Source organism: Micromesistius poutassou, assembly GCF_964030765.1.
Source record: "Micromesistius poutassou genome assembly, chromosome: 2".
Lineage (NCBI taxonomy): Eukaryota > Metazoa > Chordata > Actinopteri > Gadiformes > Gadidae > Micromesistius > Micromesistius poutassou.
This window is the reverse complement of record NC_140272.1, coordinates 15,875,084-15,890,514: the sequence shown is the minus strand read 5'-3', so window position 1 is coordinate 15,890,514 and position 15,431 is coordinate 15,875,084. Positions and strand designations below refer to the sequence as shown.

Genomic DNA, 15,431 nt, shown 5'->3' with positions numbered 1-15,431 from the left:
CCCAGAACCTCACCCAGCGCCCTGCACCTCGTCCCGACTCCTCCTCCAGACTCCCTCTGTCTCAACACATCTACCCTTCATCTTCACCGTCTCGTTAGTCTCTCTCTCTCTCCATGCGTCGTGTCCTCCCTCCTGCTCCGGGGGGGTTTCTTTGCCCCCGTGTTCCGTCCCGCCCGGGCTCACCCTCCGTCCAGCCCACCCGCCGCCTCCTCACCCGGCCACTTCCTCCACCGCCACCTCTGCGCCGTCAGCACCGCCAGCGCACCCCTCGCTCCCCCTCTCTGCATCGTCACCACCGTCTCCGCCCACCTCCTCCTCTCTCTGTCGTCCACGGCCTCTCGAATCGGTCCACGCGCACTGACCGCCTCCTTCCCCTCCTTCTCCTTCCCCTCTCCCTCCTCCTCCTCCTCCACCTACCCTCCCTCCTCCTCTCCCTCCCCTTCCTTCTACTCTCCCTCCTCCTCCACCTCCTCCTCTCCCTTGTTATCCTCCTTCTCTCCCTCCACCTCCTCCACCTCCTCCACCTCCTCTCCCTCCTCCTCCTCTCCCGCCTCCTCCTCCACTCCCTCTTCCTCCTCCTCCTCCTCTTCCTCTCCCTCCTCTCCCTCCTCCTCCTCCTCCTCCCCTGTGTCTTCGCTCGGCAGTGCCCCGCTCGGTGTCCAACCTGGAGAACACGGAGCGGAAGCGCGTGAGGAGCCGTCTGAAGAAGCTGATCCTGAAGAGGCCCCCTCTGCAGGCGCTCCAGGAGAAGGGCCTCATAAAAGGTGAGGGCAGAGCGTCCATTCTGCAGCTCTGCTACTGAGCAGAGGGCGTTTTGGTGTTGGCCACGGTGCAACCCTGAATGTTTTGAAGTGTAATGGAACACACAGAAGTATGTTTCAACACCCCCCCCCCCCCCCCCTTTTCTGATACGAGGCATGGGGGCCACACATACTGTGTGTGTGTGTGTGTGTGTGTGTGTGTGTGTGTGTGTGTGTGTGTGTGTGTGTGTTGTCACGTGCTGTGGTCATCTTTTTTCCATGTTTTCAAAACTGTTGGAAAAAGTATATAGCAGGGAGATACTGTATATTCAAGCCACCAGATACCACTGAAAAACAGCAAGCACACGGTGATGAGTCGAGGTTCAGCTGCTTATAATTGCTTCAATCCCCGGAGAAGTCGAAGCAGGCAGAGAGAAAGTTTTGTGTTTTTTTTTCCAACTGGTTTGGAACTGTGTGAAGCGCTAACAGAGAGAATGCAGTGGCAGTAGTATAGACTGTACGTGGATGACACTCTTGCATCATCAAATGTTAAGCCTAGTTTTCTTCTGGGAAACGGGGGAACGAGGCAACGTAATTGAAATGAAAAGGGATTTTTCTTAGAGGAAGCCTCATTTTACAATAGCTATACCTCTGTGCGTGTGTGTGTGTGTCTGTCTGTCTGTCTGTGTAAAGTGTTTTTCTGTGTGTGCGCATGATGTATTTTTCCATGTTCCAGTGTGTGAATGTGTGCGTTTGTGTGTGTGTCCCTTTTTTTAAACTTTCAGTTCTTTGCCCCTGTGTGATACAATTTAAGGGCATTTTGAATCATTCCGGGGCAATTTTTATCAAATGTTGCGTGACAGCCCATCAAGGACTCCAGAAAATACAGAAGTGGGGTCTTTATTTTACAGGTTGCATTTAAAAGCCAAAGTCAACCCAATTAAAAAAGGAAAATCTGGCAAAATACCCCCTGAGCTCATGTTCATGTCTGACCCTGGTGTGTGTGTGTGTGTGTGTGTGTGTGTGTATCAACCTTTCAACAAGTGTGTGGGTGCACGCCTGACTCACCATGTTTGCACCGATGAATACCGATCATCATAATGTGTGTTTGTGTGTGTGTGTGTGTGTGTGTGTGTGTGTGTGTGTGTGTGTGTGTGTGTGTGTGTGTGTGTGTGTGTGTGTGTGTGTGTGTGTGTGTGTGTGCGTGCGCGTGTGTGCAGACCAGGTGTTCGGCTGTGGCCTGGAGATGCTGTGCGGGCGCGAGCGCAGCGCCGTGCCTCGCTTCGTCAGGCTGTGCACCGAGGCGGTCGAGAGAAGAGGTACGAGCTCCCAGCCCGGCTAAGGCTAACCGCTAACGCTCATCGGCGACACACGGCCACACACTATTATTACGCACTGCTCCGCATGCGACGCTCTCTCAGCAACCACAACAAACGGCTTTAAAGGGGAGGGAGCGCAGAAGGGAGAAAGGGAAGGAAAAAAACGCCTTTTCTTTTTTGTTTAGTTAGGAGCGCTCCGCCACCGCTGACAGGTTCTGGCGCCGCGGGCTGACAGCCACGTGACGCGAACCCTGAATCGGCTTTCCATATTGAAGTAAATTCGGGCACAATATCCACTTTATTTATATATTTACGAGAGGAGGAGACGTGACAGGTGCCAGAGAAACCCGCATGATGAGAATTGAAGAAAATAAAGCTGTTTAGAAACTTTTCTTTTACGTTTTTCTTTTGTGTTTTTTTTTTTTTTAACTTTCCCCCCCCCGGCGGGACCTTTTTTTAAAACCGTTGTTTGCCTGAATTAGGGCTGTGACAGACAGACATCTTAAACACAAAGAATTCGTAAAACGTGCCCACGGACCTTACGCCGATGTGCCGGTGTCGTGCCAGAAGTTGATTTTTGCCAGAAACTGATTTCCGGTCCGCTGATTTTTACATTGTAATGGCCCTTTACACATTATTCAAGCACTGGTTGACATCAAATCTTGTCAGTATTACTTTGCTGAGTGATATCAAGCCATTTTGAGGCAGAAACACAACTTAAACAGACAGTGCGCGCTCCCGCGGACCGGAAATCAGTTTCTGGCAAAAATCAACTTCTGGCACGACGTGCCAGAAGTTGATTTTTGCCAGAAACTGATTTCCGGTCCGCTGATTTTTACATTGTAATGGCCCTGTAATGGCCCTTTACACATTATTCAAGCACTGGTTGACATCAAATCTTGTCAGTATTACTTTGCTGAGTGATATCAAGCCATTTTGAGGCAGAAACACAACTTTAACAGACCGTGCGCGCTCCCGCGGACCGGAAATCAGTTTCTGGCAAAAATCAACTTCTGGCACGACACCGGCATGGCGGCATTGTGGGAAACATCCCGCGGCCTCGTTTGACTCTTTGACGCCCGGGAATAGATATTTAACACGCAGCTCCCCGCCGTCGACCCACTGCATTTAATACGTAATGAGCCACACAGGCTACTACTCTCTCCCACACTCTCCACATCTGAGACGCTGGCGAGAAGAAGCCGCATATCTTCAAAATTTGGACGTCACAACAAATTACGCCGGGTGTGAAGGCTAATTTGACTAACTTTGCATAAAAGTAGCATCTTATATCGCTGTTTAATAAGTCACACCTTTTTCTGCATGTGGGGTCCATTGCATTGTATTGTATATATTTTGGAAATTATTGTTAGTTTATTTCGTTGCTTCTGTTTACAAGTTCAAAGCTGTTTAGACCAATATGATGGTGAAACCACAATAGGCCTTTATCAAAGAGGTGTGATAGTCGGGGCAAAGACACAGGTGTATCTCAAGATCTTAATTAGGGGCACAGACCCATAATTAACCATAATGAGCTACACCTGTTGTCGATCCTACTATTACACCTCTGGGATTATGGGCCAATTAGCGTCGCGTGACAAATATGTAAACAAACCTTTGTCAGTTTGCTTGTTCATGGAAACACTTCTTAATCCTCCTTACTCACTAATCTACTCCTCCCCCTCTGACCACGCCTCCTCCTCCTCTTCCTCCTCCTCCTCCTCTTGTGTTGTGCAGGCCTGCAGACTGACGGTATCTACAGAGTGTCTGGCAATTTGGCCGTCATTCAGAAGCTGCGCTTCATGGTGAACCATGGTGAGAACGCAGCAGGCGGGGCAGACTGGGATGTTTGATAGCGGTGTGGTAGACAGGGAGGGACTCACGCTTGACTCAATTCACTCACCCAACCCAGCCCAGTCTAAACGACTTGATAACGGAACTAACAGACGTGAAATGCAGTGCATTACTTTGATGAATCTTTGGATAGTGTAATGGATGTTTTTTTATATTTGATATTGATGTATTAATCTATTGATGTGTCTATTAATCTTTATTCATGTCGTCTATTGTTCTTATAGTTGTATAGAATGTGACATGTGTTCATAGGAATGGTTGGAATAAGTCTGACTGTTCCGGAAGGCCTTTACATTTGTTTTCCAAGAATCGAGCAGTCCATCAATGCATTGCAGTAGTAATAATAATAATAATACTACAACCACCCACAAAACGTACACACGCACCCATGAACACACACATGCACAAACACACACATATATACATACACATGCACATACATACCTACCTACACACACACACACACACACACACACATACCTACATACCTACCTACATACATTGACACATGGAATGTTTGCAGAGCGAGCGGTGACCACAGACGGCCGCTACATGTTCCCAGAGGAGTTGATCCGAGGTAGATGAGAACGAGGGCCCGGGGTCCGGCCCGGAGCCGCTGGCCCCGCGGCTTTGACGCGGCATTCCTTCGCCTCATACGTGTGTGTGTGTGTGTGTGTGTGTGTGTGCGCTTGTATGTGTGCGTGCAGTTGCATAACTCTGATAACGCGCCTCTAATCAAATCTTCTCCACGCAAGCAGAAACAACTCACGCGCCGAGTGAGAGCTCACACACTCGCAGCCAAAAACACTCTCTCTCTCTCTCCCGCGCTCTCTCTCCCTCGCTCGCTCCCTCTCTCTCCCTCTCTCCCCCCCTCTCTCTCTCTCTCTCTCCCCCCCCATAGTGTCCTACAGAAATGAATGCCTTGCTCCATGCTGAAGAATGAAGATATCGCAGAGCGCCGCGCTTCATGTATATATGTCTGCCTAAAGCATTTTTCTTCCTTTTCTCCGCCACGTTTTGATGTGATGTAACGTGAACTCCGTTCTGATTTCGTTCTTTTGTGGCAGCTCAAGCTTGCCACCAAGTGGAGGAAAGAAGTATGACTAAGGCTGGTCTTGTGTGTGTGTGTGTGTGTGTGTGTCTGTGTGTCCGTATGGGTGTGTGTGTGTGAGTGTGGCTGACGTTTCAATTTGCGTCTGCATCTAACCGTGCTGAACGATGCTTCTCATTAGATCATACTGTAGCGAGCACAGGATTGAATCAAAAACATCTTTATAATATATAAAACATTTTCCAGTTGGATGTTGAGAAGCATTTGCCTTTCGTTAACATTGTTTATCGTCTATTTGCCTGTGTATATATATCTAGTGTGTGCGCATGTGTGTGCGTGTTTGTTTCTGTATCTGTGTGCACGGCTGTGTGCGTGTCTGGCCACACATGTCTGCGTGCTAAGCATCGTACGCGCTCATATATTTAATTGACCCGTATCCTGCCTCCCGCCCTCACACCCGTCTGCAATCAGGCTTCACAGCGATGCGCGGCAGGTCCTGCGTGCCCCGCGCCGTACCAGGGACCGCCCCCCACACACACGCCGTCCGCTAACACGGCTCTGTCTTTCCGTCGGGCCTTTGAACGCACTCGCCGCTTTTGACCACATTTATCTTCCGTCGTGTTGTCCTCTGTTCCGTTTCCTTCCTGCCCTCTCTTTCTCCCTGTCGAGATTCGAAGGGCCTCGTGATTGCCATGGAAAACGTACGTTGACATTGCCAAAGCGCAAAAAAAAGTACAATTTGATTCCACATAAGTGGAATAATAGTACAAATTCAAATGTGTATACAGTCAGTCATAAGGACAACTATGATATAAGCTATATTAGGGTTGATCAAACTCCTTTGCAGCACTGGGCCATTGAATGACTTGTCTCTACCCCGTATCCATCATCGACCGTCTCTTTCTATTCTGTTTTTTCCTCCTTCTGCTACTTTTCCCTGTAAACTTCAAACGGCTGTCTTATTTGTTAATTGAGATGTCTCTCCCTCCTCCGCCTCTCCCTCTCCTTCTCCTATCCTTCACCCCCCCCTCCCCCCGCTGGGTCTCAGAGGAGAAGCTGAACTTGGACCAGAGTGAGTGGGAGGACATCCACGTCATCACGGGCGCTTTGAAACTCTTCTTCCGCGAGCTCCCCGAGCCGCTGGTCCCCTACGGCTTCTACACGGACATCATCGAGACCGTCAGTGAGTGCACGCGGCCCCCCCCTGCCTTTTGTTCCCCTTCCACTCCCAGTTACCAGTGCAGAGCCGCTCTCTCCTTTGAACCCCCGTCCGCCCCGCTTTCAAATGGCTGCAGTAACGAGGAGGGTGTGGGGGGGGGGAGAGGCAGCGTTTTGGAACGGGAACTTTTCCGGGAGTCTTTAGAATGTGTACCAGAGTGTAGCGTGGGGGTTGTCTGTATAGGCGATTCTGGGTGGGGCAGGACTTTTTTCATCAAAGTTCAAAAATTCTTCTTGGTGATTCTTTTTCTCATAAACTCATCAAAGAGGGTGGAAATAAATAAACACCGTCCAAGTTAATGTGGGTCTGCACATTTTCATTGCATGATGTAGTTAGATTATAATTATGATTTTTTTTTCCATTTTTACACAATAGCATCTGGCTATTGAGTATAATGGAGTATGATTTATGTCAGTTAGCCTTGGCAAAATGTGGTATTTATTAGTTATTGATTATTTTTACTTATGAGGGCTAGTTAAAACCTCTATACAAATAGTGTTTTTTGTCATTGCTCCCTACTGACCGGGAATGCAAATGATGTGAACATTTTAAACCAAGCAGCAGTTTGGTTTTCAAAATGTATTCCAAATACTCCAACCATATTTCAGTGGGGAAATCCTCTCAGTTCAGTTCATCATCAGCAGTTAAAAAAATACTGTACATTTAAATTTGGGGGAGGGAGAAACCTGCCAAAGTATGGTAAACATGCACACAGTAAACATCCAATCGCCCTTACAAGTGGTTCCCAGAGAAGGGACCACAGAGCCATCAGTGTGGACGTTTATCACAGAGGGGTCCTCACAGGACAAACAGGGGTCACCCGTAACACTTATTACGGGCCTGCTACTGTTATGACCCCGGGCCCGGCCAGTAGACGTTAGCAGTAGTAGATGTTCAGCGAGTGCAGGGGGAAGTTGAGGCTGGCTTGAGGGAACTCACAGCATTCGACCACAACGCTAGCGGCACAATTAGAAGAAGTTCAAAGAAGTTCAAAGCGTTCCGATTTTAGAGATATGTTTTGAGTTAGATCAAACGTTGAAAGACTGACATACTAAGTAAACTGACAGTTGACATGTTTATTGAAAGAGCAATCGTTGCTAGTGATTAGAATGGATTAGCTCTACTCAATCCGCGAGGGCGGGATTCATAACAGCTAATACCAGTTACGGGCGGAAGATAAAGTGTATTTATTTTAAAAAAGTAACACTTATTTGATTTAACCTTTTGAAGTCTGGCAACGGTAATTAGAGTCTGATCCAGAGCTACGCCAGGCTGAAGTGTAGAGGTGTCTCTGAGCAAAACATCACTGCTCCAAATGAGGCTTATATGGCTGGCATCATTGTGTGTGCGTGTCTCTCTCTCTGTGTGTGTGTTTTGTGTGTGTTTTGTGTGTGTGCATGGACACGTCGCGCACGCGTGTGCGTGCGAGTGCGAGTGCGATTGCCGAATATAAAAAAACAAAAAACATACAGTACAGTACAGGGTGGAAAAAAAGCCGAAAACCATGATAGTCCAGTTACCATCCATCCAGACCCCCGGCTCTTCCCCCGGCCGGGCTGACTGGTTGCGTGTGTGTGCGTGTGTGTGTGTGTGTGTGTGTGTGTGTGTGTGTGTGTGTGTGTGTTTGCAGAGATGTCTGACTACTGGGACAGAGTGGACCGTCTCAAGTGTCTGGTGCTCAACATCCCGCCTCCCAACCACGACACGCTGCACTTCATCTTCAGCCATCTCCAACGGTGAGCCCCAGCGGAGGAGCCCCCCCCACGGCCGACCCCCGCGGAGACGAGCCGGGACGGCCCGACGGGGATTAGCCGCCTCGCTTGGCCGCACGCCGGTCTGTCGGTCTGACGGTCTGACGGTCCGCCGTCTGCGTGTCTGTCTGCATGGCTACCGTCTGTGTGGGTGTGGGTGTGTGTCTTGATAGTCCGCCGTCTGCGTGTCTGTCTATGACGTAGTCCGCTGTCTGTCTGTCTGTCTCAAAGTCTACAATCTGTCTGTCTGAACTTCTGTGTCTGTCTGTCTGTTTGATAGTCTACTGTCTGTGTTTCTATCTGTCTGTCTGATAGTCTACTGTCTGTGTTTCTATCTGTCTGCCTGATAGTCTACTGTCTGTGTTTCTATCTGTCTGTCTGATAGTCTACTGTCTGTGTTTCTATCTGTCTGTCTGATAGTCTACTGTGTGTGTGTGTGTGTGTGTGTGCGTGTGTGTGTGTGTGTGTGTGTGTCTGTCTGACAGACAGTCTGTCTATCCAGCCTTGTGTGTTGTGTCTCCTTCCCCCCCCCTTGCGGTTGCGTCTGTCCCTGTCTCCGTGTTGTGATTCAGTGTTTGGAAATTGACACATCATATAACAAAAAAAAGCAACATCTCGTTTAACTGCTGTTTGGAATGCGGTCGTGAAAGGATGAACCAGATGTCCTTCTTTTTTAATGGCTTCCTTGGTACTCCTTCGCCGGGGTCCCACCACAAGAGGGGGCACTGGGGTTACTCAGAGCAGGCTTCACAGGCCCACACTGAGCCTCCACTGCGGGCTACAGGGAGCACGTCGGCCCATTACGGCCGTCACAGCGGCCCCCGGGGCCCGGATCACACCCTAGTTAACTTTGGCTTTGGTCACGATCAAAAGGTTAGGGGCAGAGGAATGGTTCACAATAATGCCTGCGCAAGCCAGATCCTTTTCTGCAGCGTACACATACCGTGTGTGTGTGAGAGTGGTGTGTGTGTGTGTGTGTGTGTGTGTGTGTGTGTGTGTTCACCGCTTGTGGTTTTTCTTCCTTCCATTCCAGCGTGAGTGTGTTTCGTGTTGTGAGCCTGATGTTTGTGCCAGGGTGTGGTGGGCCCCATTGAATTTGTCAACTGTGTGTGTGTGTGTGGGTGTGTGTGTATGTATCTTTCTCTCTCTCTCTCTTTCTCTCTCGCCTTTCTTTCTCTCTCTCACTCCCTCCTCTGTCATTCCTTCCTTTATTTTCTCACCCTAGTACACACACAGATACCCACCCAACCCCAGGCCTGCCCCCTCTTTCGGTTCTGTTTCTCATTTATGATGGCCGGCACCACCACCAGCACCAACTCCTCCACCTCCGTCCGTCTTTCTCTCCATTCTTATCTCCTCTCTTTCCTCTGCTTCGCTTATTTTTCTTCTCCTCCTTCTCTTTCTTCTTCTTCAGTCTTTTCTCCCTGTTCTTCATACACGCTGCACCTCCTCCTTTCACCACTCCTTCTCCCCATCTCTGATCCCCGCCTCCTCCTCCTCCTCCTCCTCCTCCTCCGCTGCACCCATGGGAGCGCTGTGGTCCGTCTGCTGGAAGGCATACCACCGCCACCACCGCCGCCACCACTGGAACCTCTCTCCTGATCGCTCTCTCGCTCTCTCTCCCTAACTCTCGTTCTCTCCAGCCCCCTCTTCCTCCTCCTCCTTCACCTCCTCCTCATTTTTCTTCCCTGGACTCTTTTTAATGTGGAAGTTTTGAGCAATTGATGGCTGCTTCTGTGGCTTGGTGGGAATGGCGTTTTTTTTGAAGAATGCTTCATGATGGGACTCAAACTGTTCATTCATGCATACATTGACACAAGCACACACACACACACACACACACACACGCATTTATGCGCACCTACACACACAACTGCTCACGGACGCACACACGTCCCGCTCGGGTTAACGCGTAGTCTTCAAACTTTCACACTTTTCACACTCCCAGCAGCATGAGGCTTGGCACAATAGACGCAGGTAAATGGCAGGCAAACACAATAGGAGTTGCTAATGCCGAGCGGCTGATGCATTCAAATGCACATGCATATGAATGGTCACATGCATACAGGAAGAGGCGCAGGTAAAGAGGTGCCCTCAGACACTCCTATGCTAATCGACGAATTGGGGAACCACACTTGGGCTTGTGTTTTTTTTTTTGATACTCAATGAGATGATGGAAGTGTCGTATACTGGCATGTGACACAGAAGGAATAGCGGTGATTAGCAGAATACTCCAATCAAACAAATTACTCTTTAGCTCCCTGACAGCCATATATCCATAGACATTTTCAAATGTGTGTGTGTGTGTGTGTGTGTGTGTGTGTGTGTGTGTGTGTGTGTGTGTGTGTGTGTGTGTGTGTGTGTGTGTGTGTGTGTGTGTGTGTGTGTGTGTGTGTGTATGCCAGGCTGAAGCAGACGCATTGCACACCTATTACAACGATTGCGTTAGCAGTTCATTTATAAAGTTGAAACTAGAGTGTCATGCCTTTTTTGACATTAGAACTTATTGGTTAAGCCCCCTGCAACTCTCTCTCTCTCTCTCTCTCTCTCTCTCTCTCTCTCCCTCCCTCCACTTATCTATCTATGTCTATTTATCCGTCTCTATCTCGTATCTCTATATCTCTGTATTCTTTCGACTGCGGCTAATTCGTCCCTTTCCTCCCCTGTTGTTTTCGTGTCCTCCTCCGCGAGCGCAGGGTGCTGGAGCAGTCGGACGCCAACCGCATGACCACCCAGAACATCGCCATCGTGTTCGGGCCCACCCTGATGCGGCCGGAGCGCGACACGGGCCTGATGGCCGTCAACATGGTGTACCAGAACCAGGCGGTGGAGCTCATGCTCGCCGAGTTCGACCACATCTTCAGGACCGCACCGCCTCTCTCGTGACCTTTCACCCTCCACCCCCTCCCACCCCCCCTCCGGTCCCCGCTGAAAGGAGAGCCGCGGGCGCGAACGCAAGCCGGCCAATACGCATATGAATCGGGACGGACGGAGCTACTCTCTCCCCGACGATGCAGAGCGGGTTTCACTTTAAATGTTAATAATGGCGTGTGTGTAGGGGGGGGGGAATCGCAACACAGGCGGTGTTCAAGTCAGGTGGCTGTTTGGGTCTATATGAGTCCTCTCTATAAAAGGTTTAATAGCGTCAGCGTCAACTCGACACAACGTTGGCGCTGCTTGTGTCTGTTATTCGGACCCCGGTCCTCTCCTGGGTTCACTCGTATTCCGTTGGCCATTCTCTATTGCAGTTTGTTGATGCTCCTATTGCGCTGGACAGGGGAGATGTAAGTCTGCCGTAACGGTGGGTCTATCAGGTGGGTTTTACATGAGATGAAAGAGTTCTTGATTCAGGAACCATGTGGTGTGAAGACCATGAAACGCTTTCAGTTTAGAGAAGTCCAGCGCTTCCTGCCGTAGGCGTCGGATGCGTGTGCACAGTAGAGCGGCTTTGTGCGCATGTGGGAGCAAGTGGGTGTCATTTCAGGGTATTGTGTCACTAATTATGACAGCCATGCAAGTTTTGTTTGACTATTCTGTCAAAGAGAAATTTGATTGGGTGGTGAATCCTATGAATCTAATTGGGTGGCTTGGCTTATCATTTAGATAATGACTGAATCAATCGCAGCCTTCTTAAACCCATATTATTCTCCCATTTCTAAAAATACCTTTTTAATCATATTTTATATTTCACGGGTGACATAAAGTATCAAACTATCTTGATCGGAGGATTCTTCTCTAGATTGGACAATTCAATAGTTGTAAAGATGTCAATGAGCTATATAATACAATTTAGGAACGTGAGTAGGAATCGTTCCAAAATGAATTTGTTTGGATATTGATGTGATGACTGTCCACAATATTTATCCCCGGTAACCAAATAAATCCTCAGTCTGTATTTGGACCTTTAAATGTAATTGTTGTACATTAGATGATTGGTCTTCCACATTGAAACAGTGATGGAAAAAAAACAGCCGATTAAGTGAAAATATGTTCTTTGTAAATATGTCAAATACAGTTTTTGTCAATTTATAGCATTTTGCTATACAGTGTGTACTCCAAGGCAGCGCTGTACAACGCCGTGAAAGCCAAACTGAGAGATGCAACTGCATCCAAATAATAATACTAAAACATCACACATGAGTATGCCTAATAACCAAATAATGATAATAGCGCGTGTGTGTGTTTGGATCAAAACTCTTGCCATAAAACCTGGGAGTTAATCGATCTGGACTCGGGTCTCATATGCGATTACTCACGCCATATTAAACGTAGGATGTGTTTGGCCGAGCGAGGGCTTGCGTGAGAGGTAATCAAGAGGGGTGGATGTACGAGAGCCAGGGAGAGACGGCGGGCGGAGGAGCAACCGTCCCCCGTTATTGGTGGGGATGCTGCTTTCAATAATAGAAAAAAAGAGGAACTGGAGATGCATATGTTTGTGCGGATTTCCCCCCAAACTCTCTCTCTATCGTGCTCTCGCTCTCTCGCACTCACACATGCACACATACACACATACAAAGTCTTTGTGGCTTTGGTAATTTTATATTGACTGTGGGTTTGGCAAAAGACAAAATGGAACAGGAAAATATAAGAAAAAAGAGAAAGAATGAGGTGCATGTAGAAGTTTTGTGTGATCCTTATATATTATTAATAGTCCTTTGTGGGGGTTTGGAGGGTAAAGGGTACAAAATAATTACAGTCATCTGACGACTTGAAGACTTCTCTTTTTACATCATTGAACAGTTCAGTGCATTTATAGGAATGCACTTTTACGTTAAATTGTTCGCCTGAATAATCTCACAGTTTAACAAGAATGACTGCCCTGCTATCAGATCTGTTTTTTTCTTCCAAACCTTCCAATAGGCATATGTTTTTGTCAGTGTATTCCAATGAAATAAATTCTGGTTCGTTTTTTAATCCTGTCCACAAAGCACAGAAAACAATAGTATTGCCGTCGAGAGGTCAACTCTGGTGTTGTCTCACAAAACCACTTCAATTAACCATTCCACGTAGGCTATGAGAAACTCTTGTTTTCTTTTTTTGTACATAACTGTAAATATGTACTATTACGTTTTATTTGCTGTCCGACCTCTGAAATGAAAAGAGATTTATGTGTCAATAAAACCCAATAGTATAAAAAAAAAGAAAATTCCTTTGAGGATAGAGTCGTCTGTGATGTGTGTTTTCCTTTGCTTGGTGCGATGGCGTTAATCAGCGTCTAATATTAGAGTCAGACCGCTGGAGACGCCATCAAACGCGCACCAACCCCAATCAGCAGCCCTCTTCCCCCCACCCAACCCTTCTCCCCCTTCCTGCTGGTAAAATAACCCGCCATTCAACACGCTTTTCAGCTCCCTCCTCACACCCTCTCTTCATTAGTTTGTCCCATGGCGACAGCGTGCATGCTGAATGATTTTTTTTTGTAATCATTAACGTGTGTGTGTTTGTTAACGCTAATGATGATGTATTGTTACTAATTAGTAATAATGAATGATGGAATCAAAACTAGGGATGGTAATTATATTCTGTGAAAAAGTGTCGAAAATCTTTTTGGCCAGGGGAGCTGCATGTCAACTAGGATAAGGTCACTTGTCTCTCAACACCGACATCAATTACTTTTTTTTTCATTATTACAAATATTTATTCTTGTAATTTATTAGGACGCCAACAATAGTCCTCATAATTAGTTATTTATGAGTTTATTTGAGAATCATTGTGTAGGGCTACCATAGGCATTAGGCAATTTGGAAGAAAATGAGAAAAGTAACATTTGAACAATATTGCTCAAACACAAAGATTGGTCATAACAAATGTGACAGACCAAGCTTACGTTTCAAAAGAAACAAACTGAGACACAGAACCTGACCTGTGTTGGTCAGCTTCAATATGTGTTGATGCTAACGATTCTATCTGTATTCAAACAGTCGCCGTTTGAGTCAGGGTAGAAGGACCTGCTAACACATTTCTGGACCATTTCTGCTTCAACTATACTAGGGCAACACAAGCTCAGTTGTCATACGATGGTCACAACATCAGATCCATGTCTCCACTCTGACCCTACGTCACACACATCATTTGTTGCGAGTCACTCATGTGTGCAAGACGGTTGTTGACACACAAACAACATTTTGGTTGTCAGCTTTGAACCACATGGCACATGTTCCGAGTCACAAACTCTTCCATGGTCTCTGAAATGAATCACCAGGCAAATGGAGTTCCATAAAATAGAGAAATGTCTCTAAGGAAAGTCAGTAGGCCTAAATGATGAGGTGGGGTGTTGTTTACGGTAACTGGGAATGGAAACAGTGCTGGGGGCAGACCACGTCCTGACCTTAAGGCTGTTTGTTTGTGCATTAAGGTTGGTGTTTACACAATGCACTTAATGTCCTTGATGATCAGATATCTTCATCTTTTCCGTGAGTGTAACTTTGAGTTCCCAGGCTGCTCCTATTTTCATAAATATAAAGAATATATCTGTTGAACGTTGAATAAAAGTGGAAAATTTGACATCTTTATGGGTGTCTTTGTTGTATTATATCTCAGTGGCCCCCAAAAATGATGTTAATGTCAATATTTTAACTCTCAGTAAAAGGTTCAAAGTCATTAAGATGTGGGATAAAAAATGATATAACGCTTGCAATAAGTTATGTACACTTTTATTACAAATATTCACAGACATGCAAAAATACAAATGAATCCACCGCAAAGCCTTACAGGTGCTAGTAAAAAAAACCGACCACATGTATGGTAGTTATATACCAATTATATGTGTTTTTTATTCTGTACAGTAAACTGTAAAATATATTGCTCAAAAGGGATAGCAAAAGTTGAATTCAGCCATGGTTCCTTTAAAACACACACACACACACACACACACACACACACACACACACACACACACAGACACAGACACACACACACGCACACATGCACTCATTGTGGGGGCGAAAAGTGCGACGTGCCCAAGGTTGTTGTTATCGGTTGTTAAAACACAGTTACAGGCTTATCTGCTGTTGCCAAAGCGGAGATGACTCGCAGCATCATAGGAGACATCGGTGGCCCACCGCTAATGAACAAAAGAGGAAGTCTGAAGCTGATCATCTTTTTCACGCCTGTTTGAGTTTCCCTGCACCTGGCTACACCCACGACACATTTCTCTCCTCGTGGCGTTCGGGCTCAACCTTGTGCAAAATGCAACCTTGTGCAAAAAAAAAAAACAACACATTTTTAACCCTGTAAATTGAGACCTCCTAATATGTACAATATGGTACATGTTTATTTCGTCAGTAAACGTGAGGAATGGCTTCAATTATGGTGCTTACTTAATGATCCAGTGGTCTGGCAATTTAAAAATAAAATGTAGGATGTCTAATTAAGACAGGAACAATAATGATCTCCTGCTACTACTAAAATAGGTTGAGAGTAAACATTGTTGAGTTTGTTCTTTCTCTGCCCTGTGGTTAATATGTTTAAGCAAGCGATATTTGCAGCGTCATCATC

General features: G+C 46.8%; 1 protein-coding gene across 3 annotated transcripts in view; it reads left to right on the top strand.

The window, feature by feature from the left end:
- arhgap9 (Rho GTPase activating protein 9) overlaps window positions 1-13,050 on the top strand; it is a 34,326-nt gene extending 21,276 nt beyond the window's left edge. For 2 of the 3 annotated variants that reach the window (XM_084463833.1, XM_084463832.1), the window contains exons 16-22: window positions 645-764; window positions 1,961-2,059; window positions 3,797-3,874; window positions 4,437-4,490; window positions 6,013-6,147; window positions 7,814-7,919; window positions 10,631-13,050. In XM_084463833.1, the coding sequence (XP_084319959.1) occupies window positions 645-764; window positions 1,961-2,059; window positions 3,797-3,874; window positions 4,437-4,490; window positions 6,013-6,147; window positions 7,814-7,919; window positions 10,631-10,820 (782 nt within the window). In that variant the 3' untranslated portion in view covers window positions 10,821-13,050. The remainder of the gene's footprint in view (window positions 1-644; window positions 765-1,960; window positions 2,060-3,796; window positions 3,875-4,436; window positions 4,491-6,012; window positions 6,148-7,813; window positions 7,920-10,630) is intronic. The other variant, XM_084463834.1, reaches the window with a different exon arrangement.
- The last annotated feature ends 2,381 nt before the right edge of the window (window positions 13,051-15,431 follow it).